This window comes from Antechinus flavipes, chromosome 1 (genome assembly GCF_016432865.1).
Source record: "Antechinus flavipes isolate AdamAnt ecotype Samford, QLD, Australia chromosome 1, AdamAnt_v2, whole genome shotgun sequence".
NCBI classification, from domain to species: Eukaryota; Metazoa; Chordata; class Mammalia; order Dasyuromorphia; family Dasyuridae; genus Antechinus; species Antechinus flavipes.
This window is the reverse complement of record NC_067398.1, coordinates 144,809,388-144,828,478: the sequence shown is the minus strand read 5'-3', so window position 1 is coordinate 144,828,478 and position 19,091 is coordinate 144,809,388. Positions and strand designations below refer to the sequence as shown.

General features: G+C 36.0%; 1 protein-coding gene across 2 annotated transcripts; it reads left to right on the top strand.

Moving 5' to 3' along the window:
• The first annotated feature begins 243 nt into the window (after positions 1 to 243).
• On the top strand, positions 244 to 5,549 carry SMIM15 (small integral membrane protein 15). Of its 2 annotated transcripts, none has more exons than XM_051991110.1 (3): positions 244 to 329; positions 1,437 to 1,497; positions 2,933 to 5,549. In XM_051991110.1, exon 3 carries the CDS (start codon positions 2,957 to 2,959, stop codon positions 3,179 to 3,181), a length of 225 nt encoding a protein of 74 aa, XP_051847070.1. In that variant the 5' UTR covers positions 244 to 329; positions 1,437 to 1,497; positions 2,933 to 2,956; the 3' UTR covers positions 3,182 to 5,549. The 2 variants fall into 2 exon arrangements, with proteins under 2 accessions (XP_051847070.1, XP_051847066.1); XM_051991106.1 differs by lacking the exon at positions 244 to 329 and adding an exon at positions 886 to 985.
• Positions 5,550 to 19,091: the final 13,542 nt, after the last annotated feature.

Below are 19,091 nucleotides of genomic sequence, written 5' to 3'. Positions count from 1 at the left end.
CTCCACCTCGGCCGGAGGACTCGGTTAAAAGAAAAAAGAACAAGCAAATGGCACGAGCCCGGAAATCACCGAGCAGGCTTCCCCCTCATTGACCTCGTTCCTGAGGTCGTGGCCTCCGCGTGGCCGCCGAGGAGGCCGGAAGTGAACCCTGCGCGCCGGCATCGGAGGCCCTTCTAGCCCTCTAGGCCCCTCGGGTTCCCAGTCCGGTCCCAGCCTCCGCGTCCCCGCCCTTGCTCAACTCTATGGCCGAGCGGAAGGAGCTCGGGCTTCCTTCTTCCCGTTTCCGGTCGATTGCTTGAGCCTAGGGAAGTTGGAGTCCCGCAAAGAAGGTGAGCAAGGGGCGAGGTTGGAGGGGCGCAAGTCCTGGAGGTTTGGGCGAGGGTCGGCGGGAGGTCCGCGATAGGTGGTCTGCGAGCTGGAGGCATTGGGGATGCGGGGGGAGGGGAGGGCGCGGGTTTGAGAGCGGAGGCAACGAAACAGGCCCGACGTGACTGCTTCCTCCCTCCCCGGGCAGCTCCCATCCTGGACTCCTGAAGCTGGGCTGGGCTGGGCTGGACTGGGCTGGGTTGGACTAGACCGGGCTCGGCCTCCGGCGCCGTTAGTCCCAAAGCTATAAGGCTTTTCCTCCAAGCTTCCGAAGGAGCATGAAAAACTCCCCCCGACCTCTTAAGTCCTAGTGTTAGGATCTCCGAGTGGTCTCTGGGGCAAAGGTGGCGGGGCGGGGGCACCGAAATCAGCAAAAGAAAGAGAAAAAGGAGGCACAGGTGGTTGGAGAAGGTTGAATGCCCCGGGCCTCCGAATGGAGGCTTTTCCTTTTTTGTTATAGTGGAAAAACTCGCTTCAGGGTGGCCAAATGAGTGGGTGGTCTGACTGGATGACATAGATAAGAGTCCAGCCTCTGGTTCTGACTCAGAACTGCTGTGTGACCCTGGGCAAGTCACGTGCTCTGGGCTGGACACGCTTTGATTCGGAACTTGTTAAAAAGGTATGTCTGCCTTGGAAGAGGAAATTTCTTCATTGCAAAATCCTAATGGAAGATACTACTCTGTCCAGTGACAGGCTGGAGTAGTGGTAGGGACACTAGATTGGGAGGTAGACCTCGCCACAGTTTATTCAATCTGTTTATCTCAAAAAGGTTTCGAATTAATGACATAATTTGTGTAAAGAGTCCTTGTGAACTATACTGATATTTAGCATTATTATTATTCATTTTAATGATTCTTTTACCTGGCTCTTCAAATCTGCCGGCTTAGTTCTTATCGAAGTTAACAATGCTGTTATCTCGCTTTTTCGGGTAGTAGCAATTGGATGCTGATTTAGAATGATATATTAGGTGTTGCAAAAGTTTGCTAAGAGATAAAGGGACTGGAAGCTTTGTTTTCCAAAACTATGGCTAATTTAAATTTTTTTTTTCATTTTTCACCATTATTTTCTAGTGTAAAACCTCAAGGTCCTCAACAGTGTCAGGAATGGTTCTGCTGTAACATCTTTGGAAAGGTAGTTATTTTTTTTAAAGGCATTTTAATAGCTAGATAAATAAATTACCAATAAACTTGCATATAAATTCATTAGAGGTTTTATTCATGTGTGTTAAATACAGCTAGGAAGGACAGAGATTTGGGTAAAATTAGTATATAAAGTGCATATAACTAAATTTTTATGATTACCCTGAAAAAATTTTTAATGGATCTTTTTTCCTATTCTTAGCAATTTATTCTATAATAATGAAATCTAAAATTTTGCTTTCCTAAAAGTATATAAAAGTATATAAAGACCTCCCCCCCCCCAAAAAAAAAAAAGAAATGGGAGTGGTTATCAGAAATCTACTTTAAACCACCAGTTAATGACCCTCTGGGCAAAATGGCTTATAATATGGATCCCACCTGAACTTAAAGTGGCTGTCCATCTATGACCCTTTCATAGAAGGATAACTTAATTCACAGAAATAGGTGCATGTAGGAAGAAAGGTGTACAACCCAGTCTCTTACTCTAAAGAGACTGCTGCTTTTTGACCTAGACTAAGTAGAATGATGCTCTCCCCCAACAGTGATTAAGTGTTTAAAATACTGGAGACTTGCAAAGGACCATATTTGCTTCTTTTGTTACTTGTTTCAGTTAGTAAAACATACTTAACCCCGGGAAGAAATCAACAGGAAGTAACATATGAACCAAGCAGGAAACAACATATTATTATTTACTTGAGAGAAAGAAAAGAGCTCTAAATGCAGCATCAGATGAACTGTATTCGATTTCAGCTTCTGTCACTAACTAATTGTAACCATAGCACACTTAACTTCCCTGCTCTTATTTTTTAAATGGTAACCTGCAGATTCAAAATAGATGATTCTGTAACTTATGCTTGTATTGGTAACAATATATCTTCTCAACTCCAGGCATGAAGCTGACACACACTATACGTTGTACATTCCTGCTCTAGGATCTTTTTCATGGCCATCATGCTTTTGTTGTTATACAACAGATTGGCCATCTTTTGTAACTTTATTACTGCTAGAATGTGTTTACAAATTGACAAACTAGATTCAGAATTTTCTTGGGAGAATTAAATACACCTCAGAATTGTTACTGGCTGCGGCCAGACAGCTTTGTCTTGAATATACCATGTGTAAAGTACTTTTAACCTTAATGAAAGTTAATTTAAAATGTTTATAGAATCTCATAGCTGAAGGGAACTTCATATTCTCTAATTTATATCCAGATGCCTAAAATAAGTGATTTTATGTACCATTTAAAATCTTTTAACTTAAATAAATAGCTTTAAGTACATAAATATTTGATATTCATTCAGTTCTTTGTCTTAATAAGGTAATAGGAATAATGGAGAAGGAGAGTTAAATAACGGCTTATGTAGTTTTTTTGTGTTTCTGATTTTAATATTTGGTTAACGAAGCAGACTTTTTCTGATTTTACATAGGATTTTTCCAAGACAGCTACGGAGATGATTGATGTAAAAGCTTGGGCTGAGTATGTTGTGGAGTGGGCTGCAAAGGATCCATATGGCTTTCTTACCACAGTGATTTTGGCTCTGACTCCACTTTTTCTAGCAAGTGCAGTACTGTCTTGGAAACTGGCAAAAATGATTGAGGCCAGGGAAAAGGAGCAGAAGAAGAAACAGAGACGTCAAGAAAATATTGCAAAAGCCAAACGACTAAAGAAGGATTGACGAAAAAATTAAGAAAATCTTTTTCATTTAAAGAATCCACAGTAAAAGAAAAATTATATAAAATGATGCAGTTCTTGAAGAAACACTAGGGTGCTTTTGTTGTATTTTATAACAGTGTTATTTTATCCAGCTATTTGACCATGTGAGAAAATTGAAATTCTGTAACTATGTTATAATTTTTCAGCTTGGATACAGAAACTTGTTGGTGCCTGTCAACTGACATTTATGTTGCAAATTCCTTTTAACTCATTTTGCTGTTGCTTTTTTGGTTGCCCGTGTGCTAAAGTGAATCTATGTTAGGGAAGAAAGTGTCTTAAGATGTGATTTGTTGTCTACTGGTAGTTTTAAGTTTAGGGTCCTGTTTATGGATAAAGATTTGGAATATTGAAAATTTAAAAAAAATTTTTTCTTCACTGGGGGGACAGGAAAAATATTCTTAAGACTTTTTTTCTTAAACAATTTTCATGAAATTTGGATGGATTTATGATTCATTGAGATGAATAATTTGCTTCACTAGGATACATCACTTGACTTGCATGTTTTTCTCATCCTCTGCAATTGTTGATGTCATTCCATAAATCTTTCAGAGCAGCCACCCGATAATGGTATAGCTGTATTTCTCTAGTTCTATTGGTGCTTGGGAGAACTAATGTAGACTTGGGCTGTTTTGTTTTATTCACTATATTAAACCAGGCTACCTCTTTTTCTGATCATGCATGTCTTTATGATACTTTATGCTATCCTACAGGTTTGACTCACATTTTGTTTTTTTGACATGGAATCATTTCTGGGAACAAAAGCAAATCTTGATGAAGTAACATTTCTGCATTGTTAATGTCATCTACACTTGGAAGATATTGATAATGTAATTTATAAGACATTTCATATTTGATTAATTTTAATATACTGTGGAATTGTTCCCTGTTTACTTTTTTTGACAGCATGTTATATATTGAGCAAATAGAGTTATGTGCAGTTATAAAGACTTCTGTCTTCCTTAGGAATCATCTGCAAAGAAGAATTTAGGGTTGCTATAAATATGCTGAACTTAATACTATCTGGCTTATTCATGCTTATATTGTATATAAGAGTGAAATGGTTAAAAAAAAGTGTTGGTAGCTGATTCTTCTAATACATATTTTTTAATCCATTATTTCATTTTAACCTATGTGGTTAATCTATGTCAGGTGACTTCATGTTACAAGTAAGTTTCTTGAGGTATTTTGAAAACAAGTCCTTAAAGACACAAAACCTATTTTTATTTGATGTATTTGAATAAAAAGACAATAAGGTATGTAATTTAAATTGGAATGAAAATAGGTTGATTGTTTTTAAATTTCAGGAAAAGGGCTTTTTAAAAAAAAGTCCTTTCCTTTGTGAAAAATAATTGTCTAATTGATTAAAATTTCATGTATGCTTTTTATGACTTAGTCCATTATTAAATTTTAATGGCTATGATCATTTTTTCCTTTTAAATCTAAAATTTTTTAAGTGTATTAATCTAGTAACTATAATTTAAGAAATAAATTAGTTATATAAATAAATTTGATACTTTTTTAAGATGTTGATTGTCTTCATATTTATTAAGTGTAATGTTTATTGTTTTTAATCAAAATACCACACATATTTCATCAAAAAAAGAAATCTGTGTGAAAATTGACCACATTTCTGAGAATGGTATTGACCATTATAACCACTGAACTTCCTAGGAAGTAACATTTATACTAATTAGCTACCTTTTATATTGACGTATCAGAAGATCATTTTTTTAAACTATCAAAGAATAACCCCTTCATTTTTTTTACCTTATAATTGATGCTCATATTGAGTGGCATACGTCATCATACTTTAACACTATCTTTCATAGGGAATTGACATCTAGACCTTTAGGAGGGCTTATACTTTGAGTTTTCATTAGTAGTGCTTTCTGCTTCTCTTTACACTATACAACTCATATAAGTTCTTTATTGCTACAAGAATCTTTATAATCTTAATGAACACTATTAGTTCTTGAACATTATTTCACAGCAGTATTTATTTATTTTTCTTTCTTTCTTTTGCAAGAATACATGGATATTGGTCTTTTGGTCAGTATTTTCCACTGTCTTCCCAGTTGAAACAAACAAGTAATAAATAACAACTCTGTTGTTCCTGTTTTTGAAATTTGTGCTCTCAAGTTAATGATCTATACCAGCTATTTATCTCTTTTCATTTAATTGTGTCTAAGACTTATATCTTCTGTGAAAATAAGTCAGAATTATAAAGTACTAGTCAATTACTAGAAATACATTTATCATTTAAAACTGAGCTACATTATAGCTCCAGGTATTTTCTTGAGAACTCTCAATAAACAAATATTTACTCTGCATCTGTTCTGTGTGCAAGATCAACCTTGAAGCTAGGGAAGCAAAAGTGAAAAATTCTTGTCATCAAGAAGCTCACATACTGTATAATAATGTACATGTAAATATAGGGTAATTTGAGAAATCACTTGAGGTGCCAGGTGAGACTTTCTGAGTGAGTTGGAAAAAAATTAAGAATTCCTAGAAGCAGCGGTAAGGAAAGAATACATTGCTATCAAAGGACATGGATGGGAATTATAGGTGGAATTCCAGGTTCAGGAGAGCTAGTAGACCAGTTTGGCTAGAATGTAATGTGTGTGTAAAATAAGGAAATAAAATTTAGCACTCTGGATTATGGATAGCTTTAAAGGCCAGGCAATGGGAAGCCACTATGAATTTTGAGTACATGAATGATATTCTGATTAGGCCTTGAGTTATTTTGACATCTATGTAGCAGAAGGAAGAGAATGAAAGAGCAATTTGAAGGTTATTAAAATCAGGATAGTGACTTTGTGATTCAAAGAGGAAAGAAACAAGGCAGAATAAATGGTATTGGGCAAATAGATAGGGAAGATGAGTCAAGAATGACTTGAGTTGAAAAGTTTGAAATGATGAGGACAGCAGCAATAAGAACTTTGAGAAAGGACAGGTTTGGAGAACAAGGGAAGTTGTATTCTGGACATGCTGAGTGATCATTTGGTAGGATAGCCAGTCAGTGAACTGTTAGGAGAGAGGGAAGAAGAAAGAGATTGGGTTGGATATATAGATGGGAGAATCATCTGAATAGAGATAATTAAGACCAAAATCATCAAAGGGAAAAGAGGCCTCAGGAAAGAGTTTAAAGGGATACCCATATTTAGTACATGGGATAGATGCTGCAACAAGAGAGAGAAGGAGCAATACTATAGGGAGAAGTACTTTCATAGAAGCTAAGGGAAGACAGATCCAGCAGTATGGGATTGATTCAAAAGTTTCAGAGAGGTCAAGTAGAATAAATAGTAAAGGACATAAGATAGTAGTTAAGAGATCATTGATTATCTTGAAAGTATCGACTTCGTTTGGGTGTTGGGGTTGGAACGTGCATTTGATGGGGAGGTAAGAAAGTAGAATCACTGCATACAGACACTCTTATTTGAGAATTTGACTACAAAAGGAATATATATGTTCATGGTGTGGAGTTAGGAAGAATCTTGGAGATGATCACTTCTAACCACTTCATTTTTTAGATATAGGCCTAAAGTGCAGGCCTGAATATGTCATCCCTCCTTTTCAATAAATCCTTGTACCTCCCTATTATCTCCAAGAATAAATATAAAATCCTGGGTTTGGCTTTTAAAGTCCTTCATAACTTGACCCCTTCTTAACTTCCCATTCTTAGATCTTAGCTTCATCTCCACCTCTGTGTAATCTTTGATGCAGTAACAATGGTCTCCTTGTTGCTCCTCAAATAAGATATTCCAAATTTCCCTCTCCAGACATTTTCTCTGGTTGTCATCCATGCTTAAAATGCCATTTCTTAACTATTTCTAGCCATATGAAAAGATGCTCCAAGTCATTATTAATCAGAGAAATGCAAATTAAGACAACTCTGAGATACCACTACACACCTGTCAGACTGGCTAGAATGACAAGGAAAGATAATACAGAATGTTGGAGAGGATGTGGGAAAACAGGGACACTAATACATTGTTGGTGGAATTGTGAATACATCCAACCATTCTGGAGAGCAATTTGGAACTATGCTCAAAAAGTTATCAAACTGTGCATACCCTTTGGTCCAGCAGTGTTACTACTGGACTTATATCCCAAAGAGATCATAAAGAAGGGAAAGGAGCCTGTATGTGCACGAATGTTTGTGGCAGCTTTCTTTGTAGTGGCCAGAAATTGGAAACTGAGTAGATGCCCATCAATTGGAGGATGGCTGAATAAATTGTGGCATATGAACATTATGGAATATTATTGTTCGGTAAGAAATGACTAACGGGATGATTTCAAAAAGGCCTGGAGAGACTTACACGAACTGATGCTGAGTGAAATGAGTAGGGCCAGGAGATCATTATATACTTCAACAACAATACTTTATGATGATCAATTCTGATGGACCTGGCCCTCTTCATCAATGAGATGAACCAAATCAGTTCCAATGGAGCAGTAATTAACTGAACCAGCTACACCCAGTGAAAGAACTCTGGGAGATGACTATGAACCATTACATAGAATTCCCAATCCCTATATTTTTGCCTGCTTGCATTTTGGATTTCCTTCACAGGCTAATTGTACAATATTTCAGAGTCCAATTCTTTTTGTACAGCAAAATAACAGTTTGGTCATTTTTACTTATTTTGTATTTAGTTTATACTTTAATATATTTAACACCTTGCCATCTGAGGGGGTGGGGAGAAGGAGGGGGACAATTAGAACAAAAGGTTTGGCAATTGTCAATGCTGTAAAATTACCCATGCATATAGCTTGTAAATAAAAAGCTAAAAAAGAAACAATCAGCAGAATGATTTCAGAGAGATCTGGAGTTGCTAAGTGAAATGAGCAGAACCAGGAGATAATTATACAAATCAACAACAAGATTATACTCTTTCCATCAACGAGATGATTCAGACCAGTTCCAATGATCTTGTGATGATGATGAGAGCCATCTATTCCCAGAGAGAGAGCTGTGGGAACTGAGTGGATCACAAAATAGCATTTTCACACTTTTTGTTGTTGCTTGCTTGTATTTGTTTTCTTTCTCATTTTCTTTCCTTTTAGATCTCATTTCTTCTTGTGCAGCAAGATATATTTACACATATTGGACTTAACATATATTTTAACGTGTATAACATATATTGGATTGCTTTCCATGTAGGGGAGGGGGTGGGGGGGGGAAGAAGGAGAAAATTTGGAACACAAGGTTTTGCAAGGGTCCATGTTGAAAAATTACCCATGCATATGTTTTGAAAATAAAAAGCATTAATTAAAAAATGTTTTAAAATGAAAAATAAAAAAAATAAAATAAAATGCCATTTCTTCATCTGTCTCCTGGCTTTCCTGGCTTCCTCCAAGTCTCAGCTATATCCAGTCTTCTACAAGAATTTTATACTACTCTTCCTTGATGGTAGTGCCTTCTCTCTATTGATATTTTTAAAAAATTATATATATAACACACACACATATATATGTATAAATACATATGTATTTATGTGTATATGAACACATTTATATACATATAAAAGCTTCCTAGCTCTGTGACAATTGGTCAGTTTTATTACCATCTTGTACATTTTTTAGAGAAGTTACCATAATATACAAAATGTATGTAATAGCTTCTTTAGCTATCCTGTAAAACTTTCTCAATATCCATATTTACGTTTGTATACATATTTTTCCTTTTATATGTCATGAGGTCTATGTATATTGTTCTGGTCATTTCTTTGGCAATACTTAGGTCATTCCAAATTTCTATATATTCTCCATATTTATAATTTTACTTTTTATAGTTTCGAATTCTGTTGATATATCATAATTTCTTAGCCTTAACCACTGAATGGGTAGTTGCCTCAGTCATACTGAGATCTATAAAAGACCTTAGCTTATGAAGGCCAAGGTCTTCCACTGTATTCAGGGTCATCTCCAGTCATTCTGATCTATGGTTACTAGACCCAGATGGCTTTGGAGGTAAAAGTGACTTTGCATAGCCTTTCACAGTTCAATTCACTTCTATGTCATTGCATTTTCAAGAATGACAATAATAAAGTAGCATTATTTGTCTATTTAATGATATATGCATATACTTCCTAGAGAGAGAGTGTGTGGTATCCTTTATCGAAAAGAGCTGGAAACAATCCAAATGTTCAATATTTGTATATGGTTGAATGAGTTTGAGTATATCAAAAAAATGTAGATAAAAATATAGAGGTGGGCATGGGTGTGTGTAAGAGAGGGCAACAAAGACAAAAAAAAAAAAAAAAAAAAAACAAAGATCAGCTTTTTTTTATTAAAGCTTTTTATTTACAAAACATGTGAGACTTCCAGCCAAGATGGCGGAGAGGAGGCACACAGTTGTGTAAGCTCCGTGTTTTCTCTCAGAATTTATTTCATTACAAGCCTCTGAATTAATGCTTGACTAAAAAAAAAAAAAAAAAAAAAACCCACAAATAGTTACCAAGAGAAGACATCCTTGAGATTCGCCAGGAAAGGTCTGTTTTTGCTCGGGGGTGGGGAAGGTTTTAGATTGGGCACAGGCTGAGGGCAGGTGGTGGCAGCAAGATCTCGGTAGGCAGCTCACAGCCGAGCAGACCAAAGTGGGGTGTGACCTCAGCTGTCCCTGCGGGGAGAGCTTTGCTACAGGATTGGATAACTTAGCCCTGGCAGCAAGTCAGTAGCCCAGCAGAGAGCTAAAAACACCGCGGGGGTGGGGGGAGGAGGACAGTGGGGGGGAGAGAAGGGAAGAATACAACCCCAAACACTTGGAGTCTCTCGGGACCTGGCCACCCCACCCCCACAGTGTCTCAGTACACTCCCGGAGTCTCAGAGCACAGGCGCAGCACAGTAGGGCTAGTACCTCGCTGCTGCCCCCACAGTCTGTAGAGGAAGCTCGGTAACACCACCCAGCCCCTCCCCCCAAAAAACAGACTCCATTTACGGTTTTTTTTCTGTTTTTTCTTTGCTAGTCTATCTTTGATTCTTCTCTGACAAAATGAGCAAAAAATTGAAAAGGACTTTAACCCTTGACAGCTTCTATATGGATAAAGAGCAGACTCTAAACCTTGAGGAGACTAAAAATAGACTGTCCCCAGGTGAATCCCCAAAGGAGGAGATCATCTGTTCCTCAGCACAGATGAATCTCATAGAAGAAATTAAAAAGGCTCTCACAAGAGAGCTAGAAGAAAAATGGGAAAAGGAGAGGGAGGCTTGGCAAGAGAGTCTGGAGAAGTCATCCCACTCAATTAAAGACAGATTGGATAAAGAAATCAAATCCTTGAAAAATAGGATTAGTGAACTGGAAACAGAAAATAGCTCTCTAAAAAATAAAATTGGCAAAATGGAAAAAAATTCCATAGAACAAAAGAACCTAATTGGACAATTAGAAAAAGATATTTAAAAAGTGAATGAAGAAAATACTTCATTGAAAATCAGAATCGAACAAATGGAATTGAATGACTCGAGGAGACAAGAAGAATCAGTCAAGCAAAATTTAAAAAATCAAACAATGGAAAAGAATGTGAAATACCTTCTTGGGAAAACAACAGACCTGGAAAATAGATCCAGGAGAGACAATCTGAGAATCATTGGACTCCCAGAAAAGTATGATGAAAAAAAGGGCCTGGACACTATTTTCCAGGAAATTATCAAAGAGAACTGCCCAGAAATCATAGAAACAGAGGGTAAAATAGACATTGAAAGAATTCATCGATCACCTACTGAAAGGGATCCTAAAATCAAAACACCAAGAAATATAGTGGCTAAATGCCAGAACCCTCAGATAAAGGAAAAAATACTGCAAGCGGCTAGAAAAATCCAATTCAAATATAGAGGAGCCACAATAAGGATCACCCAGGATCTAGCAGCATCCACATTAAAAGATCGAAGGGCCTGGAATATGGTATTCCGAAAGGCTAAGGATGTTGGTATGCAACCAAAAATAACTTACCCAGCCAGAATGAACATTATTTTCCAGGGAAGAAGATGGACATTCAACGAAATAAGCGAATTTCACCTATTTTTGATGAAAAAAACAGAACTTAACAAAAAGTTTGATCTGCAAATATAGAACTCAAGAGAAACCTCAAAAGGTAAAAACAAATCTTGGGAACTATATTTCTGCTATAAAGATGTATAAAGAATACATGTATACCTTGTTCTAGACACTAGATGTGGAAAGGACATTGTACCAGAAAAAGGGCAAAGTGGGGGTACTACATCTCATGAAGAGGCAAAGGAAATCTGTTATATCTGAGAGAAAGAATGGAGGGGGATGAATATAGTGGGTATCTTACTGCCTTCAGAATTGGCTTTAACAGAAAAATTTTAGACATATTCAGTTTATGATGAAACTTCTCCCACCTCATTGAAAAGTGAGAAGGGAAGGAATAAGATAAGTAGAAGGGAATACAGAAACTGTGAGAGAAAGGGGTAAGAAAGGGGGAGGAACTCTAAGGCGGGGGGGGGATACTAAAAAAGGAGGGCTGTGAGAAGCAAGTGGTGCTCACAAGCTTAATACTGGAAAGAGGGGTAAGGGGGAAAGAAGGGAGAAAAGCATAAACAGGGGTTAACAAGATGGCAAGTAATATAGAATTGGTAATTTTAACCACAAATGTGAACGGGATAAACTCCCCCATAAAGAGGAAGCGGTTAGCAGAATGGATTAAAAGCCAGAACCCTACAATATGTTGTTTATAGGAAACACACCTGAAGCAGGGAGATACATGCAGGTTAAAGGTAAAAGGTTGGAGCAAAATCTACTATGCTTCAGGTGAAGTCAAAAAAGCAGGGGTAGCCATCCTGATCTCAGATCAAACTAAAGCAAAAATTGATCTAATTAAAAGAGATTGCAATATTTTCTTGATGTCTCTGTTTCTTCTTCTGCAGAGATGGCTGAGATCACACCCCACTCCGGTCTTACTAAAGGGTACCATAGATAATGAAGCAATATCAATATTAAACATATATACACCAAGTGGTGTAGCATCTAAATTCTTAAAAGAGAAATTAAGAGAGCTGCAAGAAGAAATAGACAGCAAAACTAGAATAGTGGGAGGTCTCAACCTTGCACTATCAGAATAAATCAAACCACAAAATAAATAAGAAAGAAGTCAAAGAGGTAAATAGAATACTAGAAAAATTAGATATGATAGGGCTCTGGAGAAAATGTAATGGAGACAGAAAGGAGTACACTTTCTTTTCAGCAATTCATGGAACCTATACAAAATTTGGCTATATATTAGGACATAAAAACCTCAAACTCAAATGCAGTAAGGCAGAAATAGTAAATGCATCCTTTTCAGACCATGATGCAATGAAAATTACATTCAACAAAAAGCCAGGGGAAAGTAGACCAAAAAATAATTGGAAACTAAATAATCTCATACTAAAGAATGATTGGGTGAAACAGCAAATCATAGACATAATTAATAACTTCACCCAAGAAAACGATAATAATGAGACATCATACCAAAATGTATGGGATGCAGCCAAAGTGGTAATAAGGGGAAATTTCATATCTCTAGAGGCCTATTTGTATAAAATAGAGAAAGAGAAGGTCAATGAATTGGGCTTGCAACTAAAAATGCTAGAAAAGGAACAAATTAAAAACCCCCAGTCAAACACTAAACTTGAAAGTCTAAAAATAAAAGGAGAGATCAATAAAATTGAAAGTAAAAAAAACTTGAATTAATTAATAAAACTAAGAGTTGGTTCTATGAAAAAACCAACAAAATAGACAAACCCTTAGTAAATCTGATTTAAAAAAGGAAAGAGGAAAATCAAATTGTTAGTCTTAAAAATGAAAAGGGAGAACTCGCCACTAACGAAGAGGAAATTAGAGCAATAATTAGGAATTACTTTGCCCAACTTTATGCCAATAAATTCGACAACTTAAATGAAATAGAAAAATACCTCCAAAAATATAGCTTGCCAAAACTAACAGAGGAAGAAGTAAATATCCTAAACAGTCCCATCTCAGAAAAAGAAATAGAACAAACTATCAATCAACTCCCTAAGAAAAAATCCCAAGGACCAGATGGATTTACATGTGAATTCTATCAAACATTTAAAGAACAATTAACTATGCTAAATAAACTATTTGAAAAAATAGGGATTGAAGGAGTCCTACCAAACTCCTTTGACGACACAGACATGGTACTGATACCTAAACCAGGTAGGCTGAAAACAGAGAAAGAAAATTATAGACCAATCTCCCTAATGAATATTGATGCTAAAATCTTAAATAAAACATTAGCAAAAAGATTACAGAAAATCATCCCCAGGATAATACACTATGACCAAGTAGGATTTATACCAGGAATGCAGGGCTGGTTCAATATTAGGAAAACTATTAGCATAATTGACTATATCAATAACCAAACAAACAAAAATCATATGATCATCTCAATAGATGCAGAAAAAGCATTTGATAAAATCCAACATCCATTCCAAATAAAAACACTTGAGAGCATAGGAATAAATGGACTTTTCCTTAAAATAGTCAGGAGCATATATTTAAAACCATCAGTAAGCATCATATGCAATGGGGAAAAACTGGAACATTTCCCAGTAAGATCTGGAGTGAAGCAAGGTTACCCACTATCACCATTATTATTTAATATCGTATTAGAAACAATAGCCTCGGCAATAAGAGTCGAGAAAGATATTAAAGGAATTAGAGTAGGCAATGAGGAAACCAAACTATCACTCTTTGCAGATGATATGATGGTATACCTAGAGAACTCCAGAGATTCTACTAAAAAGCTATTAGAAATAATTCATAATTTTAGCAAAGTAGCTGGATACAAAATAAATCCCCAGAAATCCTCAGCATTTTTATACATCACCAACAAAACCCAACAGCAAGAGATACAAAGAGAAATTCCATTCAGAATAACTGTTGATAGCATAAAATATTTGGGAATCTATCTACCAGAGGAAAGTCAGGAATTATATGAGCAAAATTACAAAAAAATCTCCACACAAATAAAGTCAGACTTAAATAATTGGAAAAATATTAAGTGCTCTTGGATAGGCCGAGCAAATATAATAAAGATCACAATACTCCCTAAACTAATCTATTTATTTAGTGCTATGCCAATCAGACTTCCAAGAAAATATTTTAATGATCTAGAAAAAATAACAAAATTCATATGGAACAATAAAAAGTCGAGAATCTCAAGGGAATTAATGAAAAAAAAAATCAAATGAAGGTGGCCTAGCTGTACCTGATCTAAAATTATATTATAAAACAGCAGTCACCAAAACCATTTGGTATTGGCTAAGAAATAGATTAGTTGATCAGTGGAAAAGGTTATGTTCACAACACAGAATAGTCAACTATAGCAATCTAGTGTTTGACAAACCCAAAGATCCTAACTTTTGGGATAAGAATTCATTATTTGATAAAAACTGCTGGGATAACTGGAAATTAGTATGGCAGAAATTAGGCATGGACCCACACTTAACACCATATACCAAGATAAGATCAAAATGGGTCCATGACCTAGGTATAAAGAACGAGATTATAAAAAAATTAGAGAAACATAGGATAGTTTATCTCTCAGACTTGTGGAGGAGAAAGAAATTTGTGACCAAAGATGAACTAGAGACCATTACTGATCACAAAATAGAAAATTTTGATTACATCAAATTAAAAAGCCTTTGTACAAACAAAACTAATGCAAACAAGATTAGAAGGGAAGCAACAAACTGGGAAAACATCTTCATAGTTAAAGGTTCTGGTAAAGGCCTCATTTCCAAAATATATAGAGAACTGACTCAAATTTATAAGAAATCAAGCCATTCTCCAATTGATAAATGGTCAAAGGATATGAGCAGACAATTTTCAGATGATGAAAATGAAACTATTACGACTCATATGAAAGAGTGTTCCAAATCATTATTGATCAGAGAAATGCAAATTAAGGCAACTCTGAGATACCACTACACACCTGTCAGATTGGCTAAGATGACAGGAAAAAATAATGATGAATGTTGGAGGGGATGCGGGAAAACTGGGACACAGGTGCATTGTTGGTGGAGTTGTGAACGAATCCAACCATTCTGGAGAGCAATCTGGAATTATGCCCAAAAAGTTATCAAATTGTGCATACCCTTTGATCCAGCAGTGTTACTTCTGGGCTTATATCCCAAAGAAATACTAAAGAAGGGAAAGGGACCTGTATGTGCCAAACTAAATGAAATGAGCAAAACCATTATACATGGTTATATACATTATATAAGATCATTATACATGCCAACAAGAAGACTATGTGACAATCAGTTCTGAGGGATGGGGTTCTCTTCAACAATGTGATGATTTAAAACTGTTCCATTGGTTCAGTGATGAAGAGAGCCATATACACTCAGAGAGAGAGGTGTGGGAATCGAGTGTGGAGCACAACATAGCAGCTTCACTTTTTCTGTTGATGTTTGCTTGCATTTTGTTTTCTCAGTTTTTTTTTCCTTTATCCGATTTTTTTTGTGTGTGTGTGCAGCAAGATAACTGTATAAATATGTATATATAGATATTGGATTTAACATATATTTTAACATATTTAACATGTATTAGACTACCTGCCATCTAGAGGAAGGGGTAGGGGGAAGGAGGGAAAAATTTGGAACAGAAAGTTTTGCAAGGGTCAATGCTGAAAAATTACTCATGCATATGTTTTTTTTTTTTTAATATAACTTTTTGACAGAACCTATGCCAGGGTAATTTTTTACAACATTTTCCCTTGCACTCGCTTCTGTTCCGATTTTTCCCCCTCCCTCTTTCTACCCCCTCCCCTAGATGGCAAGCAGTCCTATATATGTTAAATATGTTGCAGTATATCCTAGATATAATATATGTTTGCAGAAGCAAACAGTTCTCTTGTTGCACAGGGAGAATTGGATTCAGAAGGTAAAAATAACCCGGGAAGAAAAACAAAAATGCAAATAGTTTACATTCATTTCCCAGTGTTCTTTCTTTGTATGTAGCTGCTTCTGTCCATCATTTATCAATTGAAATGGAGTTAGGTCTCTTTGTCAAAGGAATCCACTTCCACCAGAATACATCCTCATACAGTATCATTGTTGAAGTGTATAATGATCTCCTGGTCCTGCTCATTTCACTTAGCATCAGTTCATGTAAGTCTCTCCAAGCCTCTCTGTATTCATCCTGCTGATCATTTCTTACAGAACAATAATATTCCATAACATTCATATACCACAATTTACCCAGCCATTCTCCAATTAATGGGCATCCATTCAATTTCCAGTTTCTAGCCAATACAATAAAGGCTGCCATACACATTTTTGCACATGTGGGTCCCTTCCCTTTTTAAGATCTCTTTGGGATAAAAGTTCAGTAGAAACACTGCTGAATCAAAGGGGATGCACAGTTTGGTAGCTTTTTGAGCATAGTTTCAAATTGCTGATTCTGGAGAATGGTTGGATCTGTTCACAGTTCCACCAACAATGTATCATATTCCAGTTTTCCCATATCCCCTCCAACATTTGTCATTATCTTTTCCTGTCACCTATAGCCAATCTGGAAGGTGTGTAGTGGTAGCTCAGAGTTGTCTTAATTTGCATTTCTCTGATCAAGAGAAGATCAGTTTATTTTGTAAAGAAACCAGTGGTATTTTGGTTATTATTATTTGAATGTGACTTAATTTAGGAAATATTGCCATTTTTATTATACTAACTTAAAACATTTCATGAGCATTGAATTTCCTTTCAGTTATTAAGATCTTTTAAAATTTTTGTCACTTCATTTTATCTAATGCATATATATATACTTAGGTAAGTCAATTCTATCTATATTTTGGGGGAGGAGGGTAGACTAGAGAAGTTTTTTTTTTAATGATGTTTTTTGTTCTTTGCACATGAGAATGTAAGCAGTTCTTTGAATTTTTCTTAATATACTGTGACTTTGTAGAAACTCATTGTTGTATCAATTGAACTTTTTAATAAAATCATTGGATACTATAGTATATACTATACTATAATTGTGTCCTGCAAACAATTATATTCTGACCTCTACTTTTCTCATGTTAATCTCTTCTTTTTGTCTCATGCTAATTGTTTCCACTTCGAATGTTATATCAGTAAAGAGTGGTAAAAACAGATGGTCTTTCTTTGGACTATTTCTAATGGAAATGTTTCCAGGTTTTTTTTCCCCGTTTGTGATATATTGCATTTTGCTTTTGACATATATTGACATATATTACTCTACTGAGGAAAATATCCCTCCATTATTCTGATTAGAATTTCTGTCATGGAAAGGCAGTATGGTCTAATGGATAAGCTACTAGTTGATACTGGGTTGCAGGTCATATTTGATATGTCCTACAGCAACTAACTGTATGAACACTAAGTCACAGAATAGGTGCTGGTATCCTTTGGCAAGGAGGTTTATTCGTCAATGAAATCATAGGTGTAAACAAACAAAAAAAATCTATATTCACTTCTTACCCTAAGATCAATCTGTAATTAATATGGCGGAGAGGACACATCAACTCATGTAATGGATAAAAATTCAAAAAATGGAAAAAAATTCCCTTCAGAGTTGGGAAGTCTACTGTTACTTCCATCAGAATATTGGCAGAGTACCATAAAAGGGAAAAGATGTAGGATGCCAAGAATCACAAAGTTCTTTTCCTTAATTTAAGCACTGTTACTTTTATCATGTAGTCTTTGATATTCTTTGTAGAATAATAATGAAAAGTGGGATGGATTAAGAATTAAAAGACATGTTTACAAATCCTGGCTTCAGTTTTTACCACTCTGTGTCCATTGATAAGTCACTTGAGAAAAAAACCAAAAAACTATAAAATCACTGAAGAATATTGATGAAAAAAAATAGTGAACAGAATATTAGCAAAGAGATTACAACAATATAGTTAAAAAACAAAACCAACCCTATATGACCAGGTTGAATTTACTTGAGGAATTATAGATTATGGAACTTAAAACATAATAGACAATGGGAATGAAAGTTGTATGTCAGTATGGGGCACAAGAAATGATAGACTTTTGAAACCAGATCCAATATAATACTATCTGTAGAGGGCCACAGATAGTGGAGGAACTCTGAGTGAGGTCCCTTCACTCCAAAGGGAACTTGATGACACTGTCTGATTCAGATCCTCATTTCCCCAAGGGCTCTCGGCCTTCCTGAGAAGTCAGGAGGCAGTGACAACCTGTGTTGTGACTGAAACAGAGTGATACCAGGTGGCAATTTACATACAATAGGAAGTTGTTCATATGGTCCCATGTGTGCAATATATACTTAGCGCATACCCAGTTTTGTTTTGGTTACACAAGGGGGTTAGGATATATAAATGGGGAAGACCTTAGAATAAATGGACTCCATATTTCCACCATCCTTGGGAGTTTTGCCTCATCACTCCTCCACCAAGACAGTATATTTTAACCACCCCGAAATGGGGGCTCTAGAAAGCACTGTACATTTTGTCACCCCAACTTAGGGCCTCTAGAAAGCAGGATGCAACAACTATCTATCTGAATCATACCAGCTCAGTTCTAATTTCTTGTCTTTAGAGAAGAGTATGAGCATTTGGCAATATAATAGCCATATGTGTTATGAAATTAGATCACTATCTAGTCAGAACAAAGGTCCAAATAAATATCAAATGTAAATATAATAGTTTCAATCCAACTTGCTTAATCAAATTGTCAACTCTGAAAAATGGGAAATGGACAAATGTAATGATGTTGGTTCTCTGTATATTTCTAACAAAAATCTGATGTGCATTGTGGCAAGGACTGGACCTTTCTTAGCTATCAGAATCCTCTGGATCAAATTGCTACTCAAATGCTCTACCCCACTTCATTACTTTCCCTGAAACTTATCCCATGAC

Excerpts from the sequence above, each read along its gene's own strand:
- SMIM15 (XM_051991110.1), top strand. The coding sequence starts at position 2,957 with ATGATTGATGTAAAAGCTTGGGCTGAGTATGTTGTGGAGTGGGCTGCA.